The sequence below is a fragment of the Astyanax mexicanus genome, chromosome 13 (genome assembly GCF_023375975.1).
Source record: "Astyanax mexicanus isolate ESR-SI-001 chromosome 13, AstMex3_surface, whole genome shotgun sequence".
NCBI lineage: Eukaryota > Metazoa > Chordata > Actinopteri > Characiformes > Acestrorhamphidae > Astyanax > Astyanax mexicanus.
In genome coordinates this window covers 27,847,603-27,871,417 of record NC_064420.1, presented here as the reverse complement: position 1 = coordinate 27,871,417, position 23,815 = coordinate 27,847,603, and the positions used below count along the sequence as shown (strand labels likewise).

Genomic DNA, 23,815 nt, shown 5'->3' with positions numbered 1-23,815 from the left:
TAATTTAAAAAGAGCCAACATGTCAGCTTGATAATGGTAATTAAAAATGAAAGGATTAGGTTTAATCACAAGCTGGAATCAAAACCCTGGCAAGACTGATATGGCAATGCACTTTTATTAGAATGTGTACAACTCTGGAGAAGTTAAGTACTGTATCAGCTTCTGTTTTAACAGTCAAGCTTTAGATTTATGGTTAATGGCAATGGAATAAATGAATCCAGTGGCATACCGCTAAAAGAAAACAAAGAAACTACACACGTGTAAGTGTAAAAGTCCAAAACTTAAACCTTTTATACTGACAACCTCCTAATTTTTTTATATCTGAGTTAACTGAACTCAGTAACAGGTTTCCAGGTTATTATTGTTAAATGGTCTTGTGAATTTAGTTTGGTTTTAAAATTAGATTAAAACTTAATTTCTGATCTAGTGTGAACACTCAATATGGCATTCTGTTTTGTTGCCTACTGTTTCTTAGCAGTATTGCTAAGACACAAAGTACTTTGCTACTCGCAATATTCTGAATTGAAACTGGATAATTAATTATTAACAAATTCGTGAATCTCAGCTACAGAAACAATTTTAAGTATGTTCTTTTTCGTGGCTGTGCTACAGTTGGTGTATTTGAATAAACCAGCAGGTTTTTCTAATGCCCCTTTCAGATATGCAAGGCAAGAGAATTTTTCCTGACATTGATTTGAACAATGATCACCGATTGTCCTGTAGTGCGGTGTGTCTATAATCCAATCTTTAGTCTTCTGATCTTCTCCCAGAGTGGTTGGGGCTGCTCCATCATGAATCGTAAATATGACAGGTTTAATATTTACGACTCTGTATCCTGTAGTGTGGAGAGGTCACTGATTATCTAGTGGGAACATGACTTTGACCTCACTACTGAAACTGACTTTCAACCAATGAGAGCTGGATGGCTGTACAGGGTGTATATATGGTGTATATAACTTATACCTCCAGTTTGTGAGAAGTTTTGAGGATAAGAACTGCTGGCTGGGCATGTATTCTAAAAATGTTGTGTGGGGTCTCTGGTCTTTTTAATATCAGTTAAGATTGTAAAAATCCTGTACTATTAGCCAGGCATGAGGTAGCCTGAGGAGACAACACATTGTTGTAGACTAACTACACATCGGTGAGTGTGAAAACCTTGGAGACATACCCATTATGCAAATAATGGTGCCAGAAGCCAATAGAAAACAAATTTGACAATGGCAATAGACTATAAAGTCAAATAATATTTGAGTTGATTCAACTCTAAGATCCTAGTAGAATGTATATGTGGGGATCTACTGGCGGTCAATGTGCTATCCACTAAGCGCCACCATGCACCAGTAATAGTGATATTTTATTGACTCTTTATTTAAATATATCAAGTAATGCAGGTATTGTACACCACTATTTACTGTAGGTGCATCTACATTACTGCATATCTAGTGTAACTCCAGAAAAGTTTTGGTGTTAACTCTTCCCTACCTACTCACGCCCTCATTTACCCCACCCAACTCTCAAATCCCACCGCCCCTCTCCAGCCCTCCCACCGCTCAGCTGCTCGTGCTCTGCCGGTAGCGCACACCTCCTGTACTAAAGCAGCAGCTCTCAGAGATGTTGACAGTTCTGAGACTGATCTGTCAAATGATCTGGAAGCTCACAGCGCTGCGCTTCAGATCCTCAGAGGGAGATGGGGTTTGAGCTGGAGCTCTTCGAGAGCCCCGTGGACCCGGAGTTTCTCTGTAAGCTTTGCGGGAAAGTTCTGGAGGAGCCGCTCACCACTCCGTGCGGACACGTGTTCTGCGCGGGCTGCGTGATTCCGTGGGTCGCCAAGTGGAGCAGCTGCCCCGCCAAGTGCCGCCGGATCTCCGCCGCCGAGCTGAACCGCGTCCTCGCGCTGAAAAACCTCGTCCTGAAACTGGCCGTCAGGTGCCACAACCGGCCGCTCGGCTGCAGCAGAGTGCTGGAGCTCCGGCATCTCGCGGAGCACGCGGCGGCGTGCGGCTTCTCGCCGGTAACCCGGGAGATAAAGCTGGGCGTGAGAAGCACGGAGCTGCGCGGATTAACCGTCGACATCCGGGGAATGTCGGAGGTGCGGGGAGAGAGGGACGCGCGGCGGCGCGCGGAGGGCTCGTGTGCCCGCGAGAAGCGGCTGCAGCTCGCGCAGCTGCACCGCCAGCTCCAGTCGGCGGCGCTGAGGAACCGGCAGCAGGACTTCGAGGAGCTCCGGAGGAACAGCAGCGGCTGGAGGAGGTGGAGCCCTGTGAACACGGTAAACTCAATTTACTGTTACTACTGCTGCTGTGTTTATCACGGGTTAACACAGGTCTGAGAACTGTGCAGCTCTCCCACTGTTAAAAACTGCGTACGAAGTTTAAACTCGCGCTAATACTTCTTTAACGGATAAAACAGCCGCTAACGCTACTTTTGAACTAACAGCGATTTAAAAATCCGGTAAATAGCAGCTATTTAGCTTAGCTAACTCAAGCTAACTAACGTTACCAGTGCATCTAAAAATATATATATATATCATTGAAAGGTTACTTTATTTTAGTAATTCAGTTCAAAATGTGAAACTCATCACATTGTGTTACAGCCAATGAAAACCCAAAAATCAGAATTAAAAAATTAGAATATTATATAAGACCAATTGATACTTTTGGCAGTGTGGGCAGTGTGCCAAGTCCTGCTGGAAAATGAAATCCGCATCTTCATTAAAGTTGTCAGCAGAGGGAAGCATGAAGTGCTGTAAGATTTTCCGGGAAAACACTGCACAGATTTTAGACTTGATATAAAATACAGTGGATCAACACCAGCAGATGACATGTCTCTCCAAACCATCACTGTTTATGGAAACTTCACACTAGACCTCAAGCAGCTTAGAATGTGTTCATCTTCACTCTTCTTCCAGACTCTGGTCCTCTAATTTACAAGTAAAATGCATAATTTACTGATGAATAAAGGTTTGGAGAGCCGTGTCATCTGCTGGTGTTGATGGACTTGTTATATCAAGCCCAAAGTCATTTTACAGCTCTTCATGCCTGCTGACAGCTTTTATGAAGATGCAGATTTCATTTTATTTTCCAGCAGGACTTGGCACACTGCCCACACTGGCAAAAGTACCAGTTGGTCTTACATAATGTTGAATTTTTTTGAGATAATAATTTTTGGGTTTTCATTGTCTGTAAGCCATAATCATTAGTAAAATTAATAAACACTTAAAATAGATCACACATTTTTAACCAAATTACTGAAGTAACTTTTCAATTATATTCCTATTTTTTGAGATGCATTAGTAAGTTAATTAAGGTTAACTAAGTAGCTAAAATTCTCAAATTTCCAGACTGGCTCTGGGAATTATGTATAAACTAGCTGTTTACGTACACTTGTATCACTTTACTTACACTGGCTAGTGTTAAATTAACACCAAAAATGTTTTTTTTTTTTTTTTTTTTTTACTTTTTTCTTTTTTTTTGTGCCTTTTTTACATGAGCTAATCAAAACATCTGGTGTGTCAGATGTGTCAGAATTGTATATTAAACATACCAGCAGAAATTATGTAAACTGATTTAGAAGGAATTATTTTTACTTTATGCTCATTAACCCTCTATAGCATGATATTTATATTTCTTGAGAAAAAAATATTTTAGCCCTCCTTGTGGGAGGATAGGGTTCTCTGTTGTTATAATAATCAAAGCATTTTAGAAAGCCACTGCATATTGTTGTCCTGAGGCAACAGTGTAAAAACCCCAAAAGTGTTTTGTTGCCTGAGGGCAACACCATGCCATAGTTAATATGTACTTAACCCAAAAGATGGACGTCCTGAGTGCATCACAGGATGTGCATCATAGAACAAAATCGACAATAAAATAAAATACAAGTTAGGAAGTTGTTGTTGTGTCATTCGCTACATCATGACTTAACCTTTAAAATATGTATGGTCATGTGCCCACAATAAGAAAAAAACATGAATGAACTGCTCATTTCATTTATCTGATTCAAGTTTGACTGAAGGTGCACATGAGTCAAAGTAATCAAATTTCTACTTTGCAACTAGTTAATAATCTTACCAAACAATGTGACAATTCTTTGGCAAACATGTGTGACCCATCTTTCCAACAAACCTGAATCTTTGTTTCCTAGTAGTGTGCAATACTGCCAATTTGAAGCAATTTTGAAGCAAAAATCCAGCTTTTCTTTATTGGATTTCTATCATCCAATCAAAGAAATTGGAGTTTGTTGTTTGCATTACCACTGTAATAATCAGATTCAGATTATTGAGTGCATATTGACACACACTGTGACTTCTATTGAAAGTTTAAATGCTTTTCCTTCTCTTGTAAAGTTCCCATTTTCAACACATATGATATGCTGCTTTATTCTGTTGAGTGCAGAAGTAATTTATGAGCATTGTCTGAACCTATTTACCTAAATCATCTCAGTGATGCTCGTTCGACCATTTGGGATTCATCTGTGTGTGGCCAGATGCTTTAATCCAGTCCAGAATTTACTTCTGTGTGACTCTGTGCGATTTAATGATAAACATACGACTCAACCTAACATTGTAGAAGCTACTCAGCAGTCAGTAGAGTTGTGTGGCATTACTTTGATTTGTTTAATAGTTTTATAATTCACACTTACTGGTAAGGACTCCCACTATCAGATAACAATACCAATACTGTTGGTATGAAGGCCAGCATGTGACTCAACTGAGTTACATAAAGCAACTACATCTTTCCCAGCTACTACTAATGCAACATAACGGTAGAGCTGAATATGCTGGAAGCAGAACTCTAACTGCCAGTTCTGTTATGTCAGCTTACAGGAGCCCACACTGACAAAGTTGTGCTGGGAAATAGCAAGACTCCCTGAGAGATACCCAGAGAGTGAGGCCAATTACAGTCCCTGGGACTCCCAGTTCCAACCACAGATAACTGTTGGATCACCAGGGATCAAACTGTCCTGATGATGGGAAAAACGCTGCATGCAGCTACGCCACTTGGGAGCTACCGACACAAATTTTTTAAAGCAAATTCAACCTTAAATTTTTAATTGCTGTTTCATTTCATTTAAATGATTAATGCTAGCTAAGTTCTTTTAAATCTTTAATGGGTGGTGGAGATGGCACCACACAAACGAAAAGCAATCTATTGTCTCGTTAGAGTGAGAGTGAGGGCAAATATTTACAGTTACCACACACTCTCTCTCTCTCTCTCTCTCTCTTTCAAAACTCACACATTGTGACAGTAAAAGGGCCATTGGACATCACTGTCAAATAACTGGAGTCAGAAGTTGGTACTAAGTAGCTTATTTGCTTAATTGACTGTAGGCCTGCATATGGAATAGTTTTGAAGGGTTTGTACACTTTACATTGCTTATACCTCATAATCTATTTTTTTAAGAATATCTGTGTGATTCCTCGGTTACATTCTAGTCATTCAAGTTTTATTTCTCATAAATGTGTGTGTAAATGTGTATGTAAATACCGTATTTTTCGCACTTTAAGGTGCACTTAAAATCATTTAATTTGCCCAAAAATCATCAGTGCGCCTTACGTATGAATTTTACCAATGAGGTTATAGGAAGCAGTAAAGCAATTCTGCTTAAGTACAGCGTTATACAGGAGTTTCAGTTTAGTTCTCCAGCAACGAGACTCGAGACTGGAGCGGCATTAGCATTAGCCGCTAACTGCGCTAAGTGCTAGCTCTTTTGTCGTTCAGAGTTGAGTATTGTCGGCCTCTAACCTGCTGCTAACTCTGGCTAACACTGCTTAAGCAGCATTAGCATTACCCTCCAACCATGCTAGCTCTTTCGCTGTTCAGAGGTATTATCAGCCTGTAGCCAATAGATTACCGTGTTATAACAAGCTACATGGGACAAACCGCTAGCTTATATTGCCCTGGTTTATCGGTACACTCAGGGTTCTTCAGCTAACCGCAACTAGCTCTAGTGGAAATCTGCAAATCTAAGCTTACTGTTAATGAACGGAAGCACTTTACTTACCCAAATAAACAATTTTCAGGAGAGAAATCGATGTAAATTAATGTCCAGCGCTCGTTTGACCTTTAAAAGAAAATGTTTTTTTTAACAATTACAGTTCTTAGCTTAGCTTGACAGGTCTCACCACCCAACAGAGAGACCTGCTAAATTAAAAGCCCCTGTTCCTTACTAGTGTCACATAGTGCACCTTATAATCCAGTGATCCTGACAGTGCGAGAAATACAATATAGTTTTATTTTTGTTTTATTGCATTGGTTTAGCTTCTTGACTTATTTCATTGTTAGTGTACACCACATTTAGGACTGTCACAGTCACAGTAATTATGTTATCCACTTACTGTACAGTATAGGGACATGAGCCCTATACTTTAAGCTCTATAAATATCAATTGCCTTGATATTGTGCGTTGCGTTTCCTAGAATATGTGTATATAACACAAAAGGTAATGTCACCAATATTGTAGCTCAGTGCCTTCCTATTTCCTACTAAGTTGACTGGGTCAGGTCAAGATGTGCTTGCTGGATAAAAAAAACGGCAATATGCTACAATTTGTTGGCAGGCATTATTGCCAAAAGAATCATCTCTAAATCTAGATTTTATTTTTATTTAAACATAATTGCATTGTATTATATTATCAATAGATCAGTGGAATTAAATGGTATTAAAATGGCAATAAAACGGTTTATTGCAGTTCTTTCTGGGACTAAATTTTGGCCCCAAAGATTATTAGTGACAGCAAAGTTATTGTGACATGCCTACGAACATTAGCAAAGCATCAGGTTAGAGAAAAGCACAAACCCAGCTTCTCCTCATCTACAAAATAAGACACGAAGGATGGTGCTTAGAGGCAGAGTTGTCGCTTTACGTTAATTTCTACTGAAATGCCAAGTGTTCACAGGCTGGAGGAATAGGTCAAAAATAGAGCAAAGTCAACAATTCCTGGAATGTCTTAATATTAGAGGTTTGCTTGAAGTTTCTTAGTTTTGTGACTTTGTTATATAAAAGAAAATCTCCTTGCAGGGAAATTTACTGCATCTATAGAACCACCAAGCAGCAGAGCCACAGGTCTAATGAAGATGAAAGCAGTTGTCTTCTCCAGACGATGAGGGCACGGCGCCAAGTCAGAGAAGAATCACCTCTTGTGTCAGTGCCTCCTCTCGCTGAGTCACTCGTGCTGCGCTAATCAAGAACCCATGACACTTTCCTTACTCAACGTGACGAACCTCTCCCTGCAGCTGTTTCCACATGCATGCCATTGCTGTGAATTTGTGATGCGTAACGTCCTCTGTTCGAGATGCTTCGTAGCTCTGATATCCTCGCTGGGGTGAACCGTCTGTTTTCCACCCTGTCAAATCCTGTTCATCACCGCTGATCAGATCCAGACCCTGACAGGGTTGAGGGAGAGCAGGTCGAGTGAAGTCTGCTTTGTCATTTAGATGTCAATCAGACAGTTCTCAGAACTGGTAGAGATGAGACTTGTGGAATTCACTGTAACTTGATACAAGATTTTCAAGCCAAGCGTCTAATGAACCTTGCCAAAAGACCAAAGAGAGTGAGCTTATCACGATTGATAATGTCACTCCTCCGGTCTTGCTTCACACGCAATGGCTGTGAGCATGGCCAAGTCTTGATGAGTTTTTTTTACAAATTCTAACAATATTTTCTATCCTCACTTGCCTCTTTTATCATACCAGAGTGTACCGCATTCAGTCAAGTGCATAATAAACCTTGTCAACAAATGAAACTGGAAAATGAATGTCACAATGATAATGTCACACTTTGAACAGGTGCTATTATGTGAACATTTGACAACAAGATTTGACAAAAGCTATTATTCAAGTAATGTGCTATCCTTATCTGCCCTCCCACTATCACATGTATCAAATGCATAACACCTTATGAATCCATCTTCCATAATCAGGCAGTACTTCATTCTTTAATTACTAGGGGTGTGACGAGATCTCGTGGCACGAGATCTCACGAGATTAAACGTGGCGATATTTCTCGTCAAGCTTTAACCTGCCTCGCGGGGAAAAAATAGTTTAGTGTGGACTTTTTAAGCGGGATCTGGCAACACAGCAGGAGTGCAAGTCCGAGGGGAAGGGGTGGAGGAGATACGTTCTGTCATTACCAGCCCACCGCGCTCCGCAAAACCAGCAAGCTGATTGGCTGTTTCTCCTGAGAGAAAATTTATTTGGGGCTTTCATTTGGCGCCTCCTGTAGTGCAGCGCCCCTATGCACTTCAAGCATAGTCTTAATATGACTGGTTATGGTTTGCACTTATTGTTTGCACTATATAAGACCTAGATAAGTTTTATTTTAATTATTTAATTATTATTCTTATTTCTATTTCTTATAAAATGTGTGAGAGGAACCAGAAGTTTGCGTTATATGATTCTGTCAAATAAAACTCTAGTTCTCAAACCATTTTTTATTTTTGACGTTTTCATAAAAAAAAAAAATTTAAATCTCGTCTCGTCTCGTTCTCTTGAACCTAGTATCGCGTCTCGTCTCGTCTTGTGATATTAGTGTCTCGTCACACCCCTATTAATTACCAATTTTAAAATTTGTATTACCCCAAACGTACCGCAGAAGTAACCCAAGAGCTTTTTTTAAGGCAAAGAAATTAAATGTTCTTAAAAGGCAGAGATAATCGTCTCAGACTGAGTGCAAAACTGACTGCAAAAAGAGACTTTTCCCTGCCTTTTCGTAAGACTGGTGGAGGAGAACATGCCAAGATGCATCTGAATTTTTGATTTGGTAGATTTCAAGCAAATTTTAGACTGTCTGAAATCGCTGCCTTTTCGTGTTTTGCAGGCAAATTGCAGGCCTACCTCACAAGATCTTCCACCGATAATATTGAAGCCAAATGGCCCGGAACCTCTGTGTAGAGTAACTGTATGTCTTCTTGTTTCTTCTCCCTGGAAAGGTTTTGAAGGAGAGAGAGAGAGAGAAAGAGAGCAAAAAAACCCTGAAATTTACTAGCATACTTTTTTAAAAAGAACGTATACATATATTAAAGCTAACCTTCAAAAACAGAAAAGGCACGAAAAGGCAGCGATTTCAGACAGTCTAAAATTTGCTTGAAATCTACCAAATCAAAAATTCAGTTGCATCTTGGCATGTTTTCCTCCACCAGTCTTACACACTGCTTTTATATAACATTATGTCACAAAAAGTCAAGCAGTTCATCTTGGTTTGATGGCTTGTAATCATCCATCTTCCACTTGATTACATTCCATGTATGTATAATATTAGTTGCCCAGTTATATTTCAGCCTATGCAAATGAAGGGAAATGTTTAGGCTGTAAAGGGGAAAGAGCTGTAATTCTGCTTTATAAAGGCTGACTATAAAGGAGAAAAATTACTGTGTTGTTTCACAGAAATAGGTCTGTATTGTTTTGTCCAATTTGCAAATGTTTGTGATTGTTAATAACTTGTTTGATTAAAAGAAGCAATTGTAGTAACAGTTTGCTAACCTACAACCGTAATGAGTTTGGGGTGGAGTTTCTAAAGGAGAACTGAAAGTAATTCAGTTCAAGTAGCAACAGTCATCTCCAGAAACATATGTAGCACCTTTAAACATGCTGCTTTTGTTACTCTGCCATTCAGATGACTATGTGTAAAATGAGCTTTATTTTTTTGTGGCTGCCATGTGTCATCCCTCACTCAAAAAGCATTTTAGGCTGATTTCTGATCAGCATGGTCAAGGCTAAGCTGTTGTGGAAAGATTATGTGGGGATTTGTAAAAAAAAATGTTTTTTAGTAACATCATATTGGACTGTTTTTGAAGGTTAGCTTTAATATATGTATAAGTTCTTTTAAAAAAAGCATGCTAGTAAATTTCAGTTTTTTTCTCTCTCTTTCTCTCTCTCTCTCCTTCAAAACCTTTCCAGGGAGAAGAAACAAGAAGACATACAGTTACTCTACACAGAGGTTCCGGGCCATTTGGCTTCAATATTATCGGTGGAAGATCTTGTGAGGTAGGCCTGCAATTTGCCTGCAAAACACATTCATGCTTCATGTGTGGACTTCATTTAACATAATGACATAATACTCCTTTCTGCCTCAAAGTGGGCTCCGAGCAGAGTTCTGCATGACTACGTTGGAAGGGCACATCTGCAGTAGAGGGGCTGCAGATGGTTGTGTCTTTCCTTTATATCTTTGGCATGTTTCCCAATTGCCTTCGCAAAGCTAGATGTCACCCTTTTCTTTGTACTGTCTGAATCTCCTATTATTATACTGTATCACCAGCCCTGAACAAGTAAAAGCAAGCAGCGTGTACTTCCCCTAAATATACATGAAGCTGGCTATCGCATCTTTTCAAAATTCCATTCACGCAAAACACAGGTCAGCTAAACACGCTTGAAGGAGAATTTGTCTCCTGTCATCCTCTTAATGATGCTTTGAAGACGGCGAAAGAAAATGTAACCATGTTAAAATGCCTTGAATGCCTTGAGTTTTTAGTAGACTGAAAGCATACCACAGGAATTCCACATCAAACGCTTATTATTAATGGCCAATAACATGGTTCAGAAAGACAACATTTTGTGTAAAATGAGACACAAATTATCTTATTTAAGCCTGGCTTGGTTACTTTGGTGTTTGTTTTTTGCCTCGCACACTCTTTGATATTTTAGACACTAAAAGCCCTCATACCGCTGGCCCTGTCTACCTAAACAGCTTTGTGGTGTGAGAGGCGAAAATATGACCGGTACCAAGCCAGGCTTAAACAAGATAATTACAGCCCTCACACTGTGATTTCCATGCCTTTCTCTCTGGTAAACGGTGTGAAACGCAAGCGCAGAACCTATTAATTCCTCTCATAGATTGCGCTAAAAGCTAAAAGGGTTTGATGTGTTTGGATAGCAAGCTGTGGGCTTGGCGGTGTAAGTCCCTCATTTGGCCCTGTCTCTCTCATTGGAGTAAAATTGGTTTCCTGGCGGAGACTGCAGGCTCAGGACCAAGAAATATATTCCTCTCATCTCAAATCTACTGGAGCTGCATTACAGGACAGGGTGTCTAGTGAACAGTCACACAGAGTGCCAATCTGACGTCCAGATTAGGTTTATTTGAAAAGCGTGTAAATCCTGTTAATTTAGCCATTTTCCTAATGATGTATCATTTCACAGTGTGATGATTTCTGTTTATATAAATCACTTCATATTACGGTAATAATTTTTCTTCTTTGCTTTATGTCTCTTTCGTTTTGATTATTTCTGAAGGGATTGAAAGCCAGTGGCGATTTCAGTGATGGGATTTATGTGTCCAAGATAGTGGAAAACGGAGCAGCAGACAGAGCAGGCCTGCAGATACACGATAGGATCATAAAGGTACTTGACAGTTATTAGAACTGAATGTACACTCATCAATAAAAGAAACTGCTTTAATGATGAAATCATTAAAGAGTCGTCTCTCAGAGAATAAAAAAAAAGAAACAGGAAAAAAAGGAAAAAACATGAACTCAGATCTGTATACACAGCTGCAATCTCCAAAACAGCAGTAACACAGATAGAGCCCCAAAGAGATAAATATCAAAAGGAAACAACATAACAAAAGGCAGGAAGTTTTCACTTGACTAAAAGATAAGAACCACAGTGTGCCTACGGGAAACACATCCACTGATAACAGATGAAAACAAATGTTGAAAAGAATGAAAAATGTTTTTGTTTTTGTGTGATTTCCAGAATTGTGAGGGTGTTGTGACTTCATGCAAAGATAATATTCATCTTTGAGTAAACATGTGTTGCACACAGTATAACCAGAAGCAATGATATCCTTAGTTAATCAATGTCAAAGTGGTTTTTATTGTCATTTCAGCTATATACAGAGTACACAGTGAAACGAAACAACGTTCCTCCAGGGACCATGGTGCACATAAACACAGTGTAGACAGAACAATAAGTGCAACAGTACAAAAGTGCAGACAGACAATACAACACAATACAGACAAAGAATAATAAATAACAAGACAGTGTGCAAATTATGCAGTGTGCAAAAAAGACCAGTGAGGTAGTAATTACCTCTATTACACAGTGTGGAATAGAGTCCAGTGAGGTAGTAGGGTTTTTGGTGCTTCCATTTTCTGGGGTAAGTGGGGTAAGAGTGTGTGCGCATGTACAGAAAACCATCAGTTCGGTCTCTGCAATTGAGGAGTCTGATGGCTTGGGGGTAGAAGCTATTGCAGAATCTGGTCGTGCTGGACCGGATGCTGCGGTACCTTCTTCCCGAAGGCAGGAGGGAGAACAGTTTGTGTGAGGGATGGGTGGGGTCATTCACAATGCTGGTTGCTTTGCGGATGCTGCGGGTGGTGTAAATGTCCGTGATGGAGGGGAGAGAGACGCCGATGATCCTCTCAGCTGTCCTCACAATGCGCTGGAGGGTCTTGCGGTCAGAGACGGTGCAGGTCCCAAACCAGGCAGTGATGCCGCTGCTCAGGATGCTCTCAATGGTCCCTCTATAGAAGAGTGTGAGGATGTGTGGAGGGAGACGGGCCTTTCTCAGCTTCCGGAGGAAGTAGAGACGCTGCTGGGCTTTTTTGGCTGTAGAGCTGGTGTTCAGGGTCCAGGTGAGGTTATCTGCTAAGTGGACACCAAGGAACTTGGTGCTCTTAACAATCTCCACAGAGGACCCGTCGATTTTGAGTGGAGAGTGGGTGTGTTGTGCTCTCCTGAAGTCAACAACCATTGCCTTTGTCTTGTCCACATTGAGGTGAAGGTTGTTGACTGTACACCAGTCAGTCAGCCGCTGCACCTCCTCTCTGTATGCTGACTCGTCGCCTTTGGTGATGAGACCCAGCACGGTTGTATCATCGGCGAACTTGATAAAGCTGTTAGAACTGTGTTTTGCAGCAGAGTCATGAGTCAGCAGGGTGAACAGCAGGGGACTCAGGACACTGCCCTGGGGGGCCCCAGTGTTCAGTGTGATGGAGCTGGAGGTGCTGCCCCCGAACCGTACTGACTGGGGTCTCCCCGTCAGAAAGTCCAGGATCCAGTTGCAGAGGGGGGTGTTGAGGCCGAGTGAGCTTAGCTTCCTGATGAGGTTCTGTGGGATGATGGTGTTGAATGCTGAACTGAAGTCTATGAACAGCATTCTGACGTAAGTGTCCTTCTTCTCCAGGTGGGTGAGGGAGAGATGAAGAGTAGTGGTGATGGCATCGTCCGTGGAGCGATTGGGACGATACGCAAACTGCAGGGGGTCCAGTGAAGAGGGCAGTTGTGTCTTGATGTTCCTCATGACTAGCCTTTCGAAGCACTTCATGATGATGGGTGTAAGTGCAATGGGACGGTAGTCATTGAGGCAGGACACTGTGGACTTCTTCGGCACGGGGACGATGGTGGTGGACTTGAGGCACGTTGGGACAGTGGCGCTGCACAGGGAGATGTTGAAGATGTCCGTGAGAACATCTGTCAGCTGGTCTGCGCACTCCCTGAGCACTCTGCCGGGGATGTTGTCTGGTCCTGCAGCTTTCCGTGGGTTGACTCTGCGCAGAGTGTTCCTCACGTCCACTGCAGTCAGGCACAACACCTGCTCGTCCGGCTTGGGCATGGTCTTTCTCACCATTGTGTTGTTTTGTGCCTCAAACCGTGCATAAAAGTTGTTCAGGGCATCAGGGAGGGAGGCATCACGTGGTGATTGCCTGGATGCCCTGCCACATGCGCGCGCGTCACCCGTGTCCTTGAAGTGGCTGTGGATTCTCTGGGCGTGTGCGCGCTTTGCCTCTCTGATGGCTCGTGACAGGTCGGCTCTCGCTTTCCTCAGGGCCACCTTGTCACCCACTCTGAAGGCAGAGTCGCGGGTCCTCAGCAGCGCACGTACCTCAGCAGTCATCCAAGGCTTCTGGTTTGGGCGTGTGGTGATGGTCTTGGAGACAGTGACATCATCAATACACTTGCTGATGTAGCCAGTGACTGATGCTGCATACTCCTCCAGATCAACAGAATCGCCTTCAGTAGCAGCCTCCCTAAACATGTCCCATGCAGTGCACTCAAAACTGTCCTGAAGGGCAGAGATGGAGCCTGCCGGCCAGGTTTTCACCTGCTTCTGAACTGGTCTGGAGCGTCTGATGAGTGGTGTGTATGTTGGAGTCAGCCAAACACACATGTGGTCCGAGAAAGCGAGGTGGGGGCGGGGCTCCGCCCGGTACGCGCTGGGGATGTTTGTGTAAACAAGATCCAGCGCGCTCGCTCCTCTCGTTGCAAAGTCCACATGTTGATGGAATTTAGGGAGCACTGACTTGAGATTTGCGTGGTTGAAATCTCCGGCGATAATTCACACAGAGCCTCTTTAGCATTAGCACCAATGCTAGCGCTGGGTGGGATGTAGACAGCAGCTATTAGCACGGTGGAGAACTCCCGTACTAAATAAAAAGGTCTGCACTTGATTATCAGGAACTCCACCAGCGGAGAGCAGTGTTTGGCGACAGTCACAGCGTTGTTACGCCATTCCGGTGTTGATGTAAACACACACGCCTCCACCGCGGGTCTTCCCGGATAGAGCCGCGCTCCTATCCGCTCTGAACGCGGTTAGCCCGGCTAGCTGAATGGCGCTGTCCGGAATGTTGTCGTTCAGCCACAATTCCACAAAAACCAAAACACAGCAGTCTCTGAACTCACGCTGGGTAGTTCGCTGGAATCGGATGTAGTCCAGTTTATTGTCAAGGCGTTTGCCAGAAAGAGCGATGGTATAGCCGGCCGGCTAGGACTAGCCTTTAGCCTCGCGCAGATCCCGGCTCTCTTTCCGCACTTCCGCTTACGCTCGCACCGCTTGCGATGGCACTTCCGCTGGGCTCCGGCGTCAGGAAACACCGCGGGCTGGCGGCCTGGGTCTCTTAGCAGGCTAAGCTCAAGTAGCGTCTGCAGAACCTCGTCCGGTAGCGTGTTTTCTGGCTGATTTCTCCACTGTAGCAGGGTCTGGCGGTGGTAGAACATGTGCACGGGTGTTCCGATGCACATATTTGCAGGAAATAAACGGAAAAAACAACAAATAGTAACACAAAAGCACCATTTAACGGACCCAGAGCGGCCGCTGCGTTTTAACGCGCCGCCATCTTGGGTGGGTACCATCCAATTGGAGTTATGAAATAGAATTACAATAAAAGGTCTGTTAACTAGAGCAGGCCCTTTATATTCGAGGTACTGGGATGTGTACAGGGGTTGGATAATGAAACTAAAACACACGTGTTATTTTATTGTGGGAAGTTTCATGACTACATTGGAGCAGCCTGGTGGCCATTCTTCATTAATTACACATTGCACCAGTAAGAGCAGAGTTTGAAGGTTCAATTAGTAGGGTAAGAGCACAGTTTTGCTCAAAATATTGCAATGCACACAACATTATGGGTGACATACCATAGCTCAAAAGAGGACAAATTGTTGGTGCACATCTTGCTGGCACATCTGTGACCAAGACAGCAAGTCTGTGTGATGTATCAAGAGCCACGGTATCCAGGGTAATGTCAGCATACCACCAAAAAGGACCAACCACATCCAACAGGATTAACTGTGGAAGCAAGAGGAAGCTGTCTGAAAGGGATGTTCAGGTGCTAACCCGGATTGTATCTAAAAAAACACGGCAAACCACGGCTGCCCAAATCACGGCAGAATTCAAGGTGCACCTCAACTCTCCTGTTTCCACCAGAACTGTCCGTCGGGACAATAAATTATTGTAAATTATTGTGGTCGAAAACAGGTGTTTCAGTTTTATTGTCCAACCCCTGTATATACAGCTCTGGGAAAAAAAATAAGAGACCACTTTAGTTTCTGAATCAGCTTCTCTGATTTTGCTATTTATTGGTATATATTTGAGTAAAATTAACATTGTTGTTTTATTCCATAAACTAAGGACAACACTTTTTAAGCTCCAAATAAAAATATTGTCATTTAGAGCATTTATTTGCAGAAAATGAGAAATTACTGAAATAAAAAAAAGATGTAGAGCTTTCAGACCTTAAATAATGCAAAGAAAACAAGTTCATATTCATAAAGTTTTAAGAGTTCAAAATTCAATATTTGGTGGACTAACCCTGGTTTTCATGCATCTTGGCACGTTCCCCCCACCAGTCTTCCACACTGCTTTTTGATAACTTTTTATGCCACTCCTGGTACAAAAATTTAGGCAGTTCAGCTTTGTTTAATAGCTTGTTGTTATCCATCGTCTTCTTGATTATCAAAAAATCAAAGAAACTCATATATAAAGAAACTCATATAATAGTTGATATAATTTTCATTTTCAGACTGTTTTATACCACTGACAAAAAAGTAATACACTCTGCTGCATTAAGAGCCTTTTCTCTAGTGCAAGAACATTACTGTGAGCATTTGATGGTTGCTACTTCCCCATGTCCCAGGAGTATCAATTAGACATTCAACACTCTAACACAGTTTTTAAAGGCTGTTCCTCTGCTTTACAGCCCATAGCTGCAGGGTTTATAGCCCTCGATCTACCGGATGGCAATGGCCATGATGACTTTAGACTCATGCATGGCTGCTCCAGAGCATCCTGTTATATTGGGACTGCTTTTCTATGGAGATTAAACAAGCTGTGCATGTGCAACTAAGTGCCTGCGTCAGTAAGCAGCTGAACTCACTCTTTAAAACGAGTGTATGGATGCTTTTGTACGTATTGTGCAATTGAGCATTTTCAAGAGCAATGAATTATTGCTTTTAATTATTTGGAAAACTGGAATATGAAAAATAATATTTAAATATCAGAAATAGACACAATAGACAAAATAATTTAATAATCTTGACAAGCATAGTCAGATTCATAAAGCTTAGTGGTAGAAGTGGAGCAATGCCACACACTATGTGTGGTAATTTAATTTATATTTCAAAAGTGCTTGAATGATTAAACATGTCATAAAAAAGGCCTTCATTACCTTTATAAGTCAGTAATTTACAGGTGACATTAATACTTCTAGGTAGAATAGGAGACTTAGCTCTGCTTGACTTGTGTTGTTTCTCTGTGTTTTAATGTGTTTTCCTCTACATTATTCCGCAAATTAAACAAAAAGATGCAGGTCAAACCACACAGTGCCTGCCAGCAAAAGCTATGCATTTAAGATCCACAGAGCCAGTAGAATGTGTTACTCTGATGTAAGTAAGTTGGTATATATCGTTTCAACAACATCAGCATGTTCCTCCCACAGGCAAGCTTATGAAAAACATTCCCACTGTGATATTTTCATTATGAGCATTTTACCAGCTCAAAGGTTACGACCACCAACTGCCAGGGTCAGACCTGAAATGCCATAACTGATTTTTTCGAATTCTGTGCCCTGAGTGAACTTCTGTCTTTGCACATATTTTGGTTGCTTTTTCATTTCTTTCATTTCATTTCTCATTTTCTTTAAAATCATGAGTATAAAGAGTAGTGGAGCCAATCGAAAAAATAAAAAAATAATCTGACTAATCACAACAATATTCGGTACCACTTTAAAATAAGACTACCTTTATAAAGGGTTTATAACTGGTTTATAATTAGTTTATTAATGGTTACTAATTAGGTTGTAAATGCCTCTATATTGTTGCCATTTCTACGTATGTGTTATAACTGATTATTAATGATTGTTAAGGCATTTACAACCTAATTATTAACCATTAATAAACTAATTGTAAACCATTTATAAAGGGTTTATAAATTTATAAACCCTTTATAAATGCACTTGGGTAATCAGATAATGAAAAAAATGGTGTTTTACATGAAACAGACAATAATCAAATTTCTACTTTGCCACCAGCCAATAATCTCACAGAATCGTGTCCTAATAAACAGACAAGTTTTTTTTTTGCTTGTTCTCTAAAACAGAGGAATTTGTAACTATATCAGTGCTTTGTTTTATTGTATGATTTTCAGTTAACATTGCTTTTACTTACGCTATTTTTTTTCACATGCACTTTGGTTACCAGCCCTCTAGAATAGGCCTGTGGACCACTGAAAGGGGCTTCAAGGTCGCCTTCAGCTGCCGGAGCCCCGAGAGAGTTGGCTTTGCTCTCTCTGAGTGGGTAGATGGCGTTTTCTCCCCACATCATGTCGCTCAGATGTTGCTCAGCACAAGGCATAAATGAGCTGATGTATCGGAAACCAAGTCGCATCTCAAAAGCCCAGTCTGCGTAGTTTAAAGCACTTGTGTTCACTTTTTTGTGTGTAGTAGGCTTTGGGTCTTTTGTAAGAGGACTGCACGATGCAGGTTGTAACTAAACACTGTGGCAAATAGATCTCCAGGATGAAAGCTGTTAGTCTTTCAAAATGCAAACCTGTCTGCATTTTAAAGAATTCTTTAGTACTTTAGTCTGGTTAAATAGAACCAGATTCTGTCAGGTAGACTGCATTACTCAACTGGTCCTCCAAGTCATTTAAAGGCATTAGTTACCCTTTAAAAGCACTGCATGCAGAACGCTGGCTTAGTTACACTTACTCAAGTGGCTCGCTGCATTGTTCAGGCTACAGGAGCTGGACCTAAAACAGGCCTTGTGTTTGAACCTCAGATGTCCCACGCTCAGCGTTTCCTCAAAGAACTACATTTCAATTCAAAGGGACTCCAAAGCATATCATTACAGAATGTTCATCCAGGAGTCTCTAAGGAAATTTGGTGTGGCAAAAGCCCCGACTTCTCTCTGATCTTCGTTTTTCTGGGGTTAAGAGACTCTCGGAGGGTTAATAGGCATGCGAGCAGTATAATATGCTCCTGTCAGCTTTTTGTCTGATTCTCACTTATGACCTGGACACACTATCCAAAGGTCATCCCGGATCTTTTTCTTGCACTCCATCCTTTCATGTCACGCAAAGTGTTGTGACGGCTCCTTTGATCTGTGTGATCTGTATTTGCGCTGAGTTAAGCCACTGACACTGTTCCATTTTGTCCTCCCTGTCTTTTTTGGCTTAAAGTCTCAAACAGCAGCTCAGAATAATCACAGTGTTCAGTGAGGAGGGCAGATTAAAAGAAACAGCGAACATCAGAAAGGATAATGAAAAGATTAGAGGTGGGAGAATGGGGCCACTGTTAGGCCACTGGGCTAGAAATGGACTGGAAGTTTCACAGACTTTGCGCAGTGGATCCTCAGGACTGTTTGCATGATTTAACATTGCATAATGAATATTATATAACACAACGTCCGTTATTTTAACAGACATTATTTTAAGAAGAGCTTAGCCTATAGCAGCTTGTGTCATGTAGTTGAGTCTGTCGTTTATTTTTGCAGGTCTAGTAAAGCTGCAGTTGAGTTGTTAAGTACATTAGGTTAATTTGTCTAATCAAGTTTAGTTCAATAGAAAAAACATGTGTACAGGGATATAGCCTTTGTGATTTACCAGAATCAGAATTACCAGGGGAAGCCCATTGATACATTACAAAGACATTTAATAAATGAGTTTCCATTTTAAGGCTCTTACGTGTAAATTCATTTAATTGATGTTTTTTATTAAATAAATAAGTTAAACTATGTAGAGCAAATTGCATTATTCTTAATACTTTAACTAAATGAGTTAACCCAAAATCTCAACTGAAGTTAAAGGAACCTTGTTAATGTGTTTATGTCTTTTATTCCTTAATAGACTATTATCAATCAATCAAAAACACAGAAAGTATAACTTTGTGGCGATGCAATCACATAAGACTCATAGACCATAGAGTTACACTTAGTACAGAAATTTCTAACTTGCTCTTACAATCTACAACACCAGAGCCAGAGAAATAACCATTATGAAACACACTGTATTTTTTGCAATGTAAGGGACACTTGAAATCCTTCAGTATGCCCTAAAATCCAGTGGGCATTATGTCTGAATTTTACCAGTCAGGTTGTAAAGAGTAGTAAAGCCACTCCGCTTAAATACAGCATTGTTAGGGTGAGTTTGCAGTGAAGTTTCTCCAGCACTAAGGATGAAACAGTACTAGCATTATCCGGTTTGCCTTATGTATGAAAATAGACCAGAACACAGACATTCGTTGATAGTCTAAAAAAATGCAATATACAATAACTTAAAATATGCATAAAATTGCTTGATTTATTCAATTTAAGGGATCCTACATTTCTGTAGCGTTTAACTTATGTGAGCCTAGTTTTTTCAGTCTCTACCATCATAAATGCAAGCAAGACCTTGGTGAAAAATTAATGCAACATTGGATTGAAATAAATCTTGTGACACTGCAGAAGCTTTTTGAAACAATGCCACAGTGAATGCGCCGCAATCAAAGATAAAGACGGTCCAACTAAATATTTGTGTGTAAACTTTTTTTTTTTTTTTTTTTTTTTGGTGGCGGCTTCTATTTGGCCAGGCAGTGTACAGTCACATTAAAGACACAGATACAGATCACTTCCCCACACAAATCTAGAACATCTCATCTAAAAGATAAGGTTAAAATTAAACAAACAGATTTGTAATGAAAACATAGCATTAGTTAGCCCAAGGACTGATACAGACATCATATCATCTATAAGTAATAGCATTGCTGTTGTGAAACCCAGAGCAATATCATCCATGTCATAAGAAGAGTTCTAAATTAAAACTAGGAATGCAGCCCAAACTCTGCCCTGCCATCTTTCAACCCTAATCTATGATTCATGTGTATGAATATTGATTCACTTTCATAACATGCTTGTTTATAGTCATTTTACCTAAAATAAATGTATTGACTAACGAGTGCAGTAACTCCCTGGAGAAGTACTGAGTTCAGCTGTGCATAAAACACATCACATCAACAAAAATGTCCATAATTTAAAGTGGACAATTTGAGCATGCAGCACTTTTCTTGTGTTTTGCTGAGCTTAGCTCAGGCCCATGTATAAAATAAAACTGTGTCAAATTTAAAAATCACATAAACGAGAGCATTATAAAGTCTGCTCTTTACAAATCCACTTAAAAAGCACTTTACACCAGAGGTTGTCTAATGACTCAGCTTTGCTTAGACAGCTAATTAATCTAAACCCTGTAGAGAATCAGTCTATAGTGATGACAGAGCTTTTCATAATTCATTCTCACAGCCCAAAACATGTCTTCCTGTTGATCTAGTGGAAGTATGACAGTTTAGATTTTATTAAAGCTAACAAAAAAGCGAATTAAACAGTAAATAAGCAGAAAGACAGAGAAGTACAAGCATTCATCAAATGCTCTCCGTTTATGGTTCATCTAACTTGCTGAACCTAATAATTTTCCTTCAGTAGTCTGCAGAACAAAATGCCACTCATTTATTTGTAGACATTTATGTCTTAAAGTTGCATACATCTTCCATGCCGGTCATATTTGCCTCAAGCAGGTTCTGAGTGATATAAAAATATCAAAAATTTGTTTAAAAATCATATCACCATCATCACATTAATTAAAATATTTTCTATTGCAGTAAATAGAATTATTGTCCAGTTCTAGGGAGGCTTGTCACAGTAGTTATGTTATCAACTTATTGTGTACTAAATATAGACCGTAACATCCGTCTATTTGTTTCTTTTTAGAACTCCTATCAACTAGGGGTGGGCGATATGGCTCTAAAATAATATCACGATATTTCAGGGTATTTTTGCGATAACGATATACTTGGTGATATAGGAAAACTAAAAAAATTCATTCATATAGTATAATAGTATAACAGTATAATCATAAGGTGGAAAAATAAATAATATAGCATAAAATAATATAATGCAGCAAATAATATTGCAGAATATTTAGTGCATGCATATAAACTGCAAACTAAAACAATTATACAATAAATACACCTAAAGCTTCACAGTAAATAATATACTACTTTTAAGACAGAAAAGCCCTATTATCACGATATGGATTTTTAATATCATGATATTTCTGTGTCACGATATATTGTATACGATATAATATTGTCCACCCTACTATTAACATAGAAAACCAAGATGCTTTTAAACCTAGCGCAAGGCACTTTTCAATGCTCATTGCTATCTTACACTCTGCAACAGTCTTATTTTATGCCTTGCTCCTCCACTGCTAAAATAGCAAAGGACTTCAGGAATATATCTACACCAAATATCCAATAGGCGTGATGGTCTGAAAGTGAGGTGCTTATTGCTATGTTGACAATGGAAAAAACAGGTGCACCACTGACTGATTTAAAGCCTGACAACAGTCAATTCAGCTATGCAGGTGAGCTGTGCATAAAATAACATTGCTCTTCCCATAAATGACCTGCTTACACACCTTGACAGTTTTCTCTGCTGAGAAGCACAGAAGTGCTGCACTGTTAAGATACCAATCCGCCAAAGTCAGAGCACACCTGACTCTTAAAGAGAATGGCAAGTGACACTTTTATTTTACGTTACGCCAAAACACACCCATGATTAATTAAATTAGTACATGTCTTTTGCGTATTTCAAGCCGTGCAAGGTGTATTTTTGGCATCCTCACAATATCAAAGACACAATGACACACCTTAAATCAAGCTGCACAGTGTGCGGTTAATAACTCACCTGCAGATCGCTAAACTAGGGCCTATAGTCTTATGCAAAAGTTTGGACACCCATGAATGAATGACATATTTTATCTTTTTTAAATAGTTGTTCAATAACAGTTCAAGTTTATGTTAATTTAAATCTTTGCTAGAATAAAGTATTGTTAAAACATGGGAAGCTTATGTTCATAAGTAGTAAGGCAAAAGGGTTGCTGCCCACTTGCTCTCTCGTTCAGCAGAAGTTCAGAAAGCCTGAAAGCCTGCAGAGTATGATTCTGCTTTAAGCATAGCATCTAACTGGAAAAATTGCCCTTCTGCATCAAACCTGCGTCTAACCTCTTTCCAGTGAAGCCCTGTAAGTGTTTTATTGTGTTATGTACAATATAATCAGATCTAGATGTCAGAGTCGGTTACAGCTGCTGTAGTAATAGTGTTGCAGGAGATCCTTAGTGTTATGTAACGTAAGTGAATTGTGGAGGGAAGCTGACATGTGGAGGATTTGCTGTGATGCATCTTGCAATAAAAGGAAACATGATTCTGTTGATGTGCCAGAGAATCTTATACTGCTCAGCGCAGTCTGAAAACAAGTAAATAGACACTGAATTGTTTGGGCGTTTGTGATAAACTGAGGAATGTAAGATTTAATAAAATGGTTTATACATCTGTATCAGCTGAACCACACAGTATCATTTGCCTTTTTTAATAAATTTCACTTTATTAACAGCTTAGCCTTCTTAAACATGTTGTAAATATTGTCATGTTAAAATTGATATTGTTGTCTAAAAACAGACCCAAAACTAAGGATGCAACGAAATTGCAATTTTTGGCTAAAACTGAAACCCAACAAAATAAAAACAAAATTATTGCAGCCGCTGTTTCAGAATTTAATGATATAGGTGGAAGATTGGGAGAAGATTAAAAAGAGTAAAAAGGAAGACAATAAGAGACGTGAAAAAAAGAGAAAGATGAAAAACTGAAAAACTGACAGTTTATGAAGTTGTAATAAACTAAGTAAACTGATGTTAAACATGAATGTTGATGCTGAATTATTGCAAAATGATTTTGGTTGCCAAACATTCTGTGAATTTAAACAAAACATCTAAAACTGTGTAATGTAATATTAATGTGTACACATTTGTTCATAGGTATCCCAGTCCATGCACTTTCAATCTGTGTAGTACGTAATCAATTTAGTTTCCTGGTGCAGCCGGGACAACATTAATTTATTTAAACTATGCTATCACTAGATCTGGAGATTCCTCTGCAAACTCTGCGTACTTGGCCTGTAAAATCAGATCCCAGTCTGCGTTCTGGCATTGCTGTTCTTGGCATGAGGCATGCTCTTGTGGAGATGAGGGCCTGATCGTTTTGCTTCGCTTTTGTCCCTTCCTCTTTTGTTCACTTCATC

At 40.2% G+C, this 23,815-nt stretch overlaps 1 protein-coding gene across 2 annotated transcripts in view; it reads left to right on the top strand.

The window, feature by feature from the left end:
- The first annotated feature begins 1,550 nt into the window (after positions 1-1,550).
- pdzrn3a (PDZ domain containing RING finger 3a) overlaps positions 1,551-23,815 on the top strand; it is a 45,054-nt gene continuing 22,789 nt past the window's right edge. Inside the window, exons 1-3 of one of the 2 annotated variants that reach the window (XM_022677585.2) lie at positions 1,551-2,269; positions 9,893-9,979; positions 11,222-11,329. In XM_022677585.2, coding sequence (XP_022533306.2) covers positions 1,688-2,269; positions 9,893-9,979; positions 11,222-11,329 — 777 coding nt within the window. In that variant the 5' untranslated portion in view covers positions 1,551-1,687. The remainder of the gene's footprint in view (positions 2,270-9,892; positions 9,980-11,221; positions 11,330-23,815) is intronic. The other variant, XM_015607617.3, reaches the window with a different exon arrangement.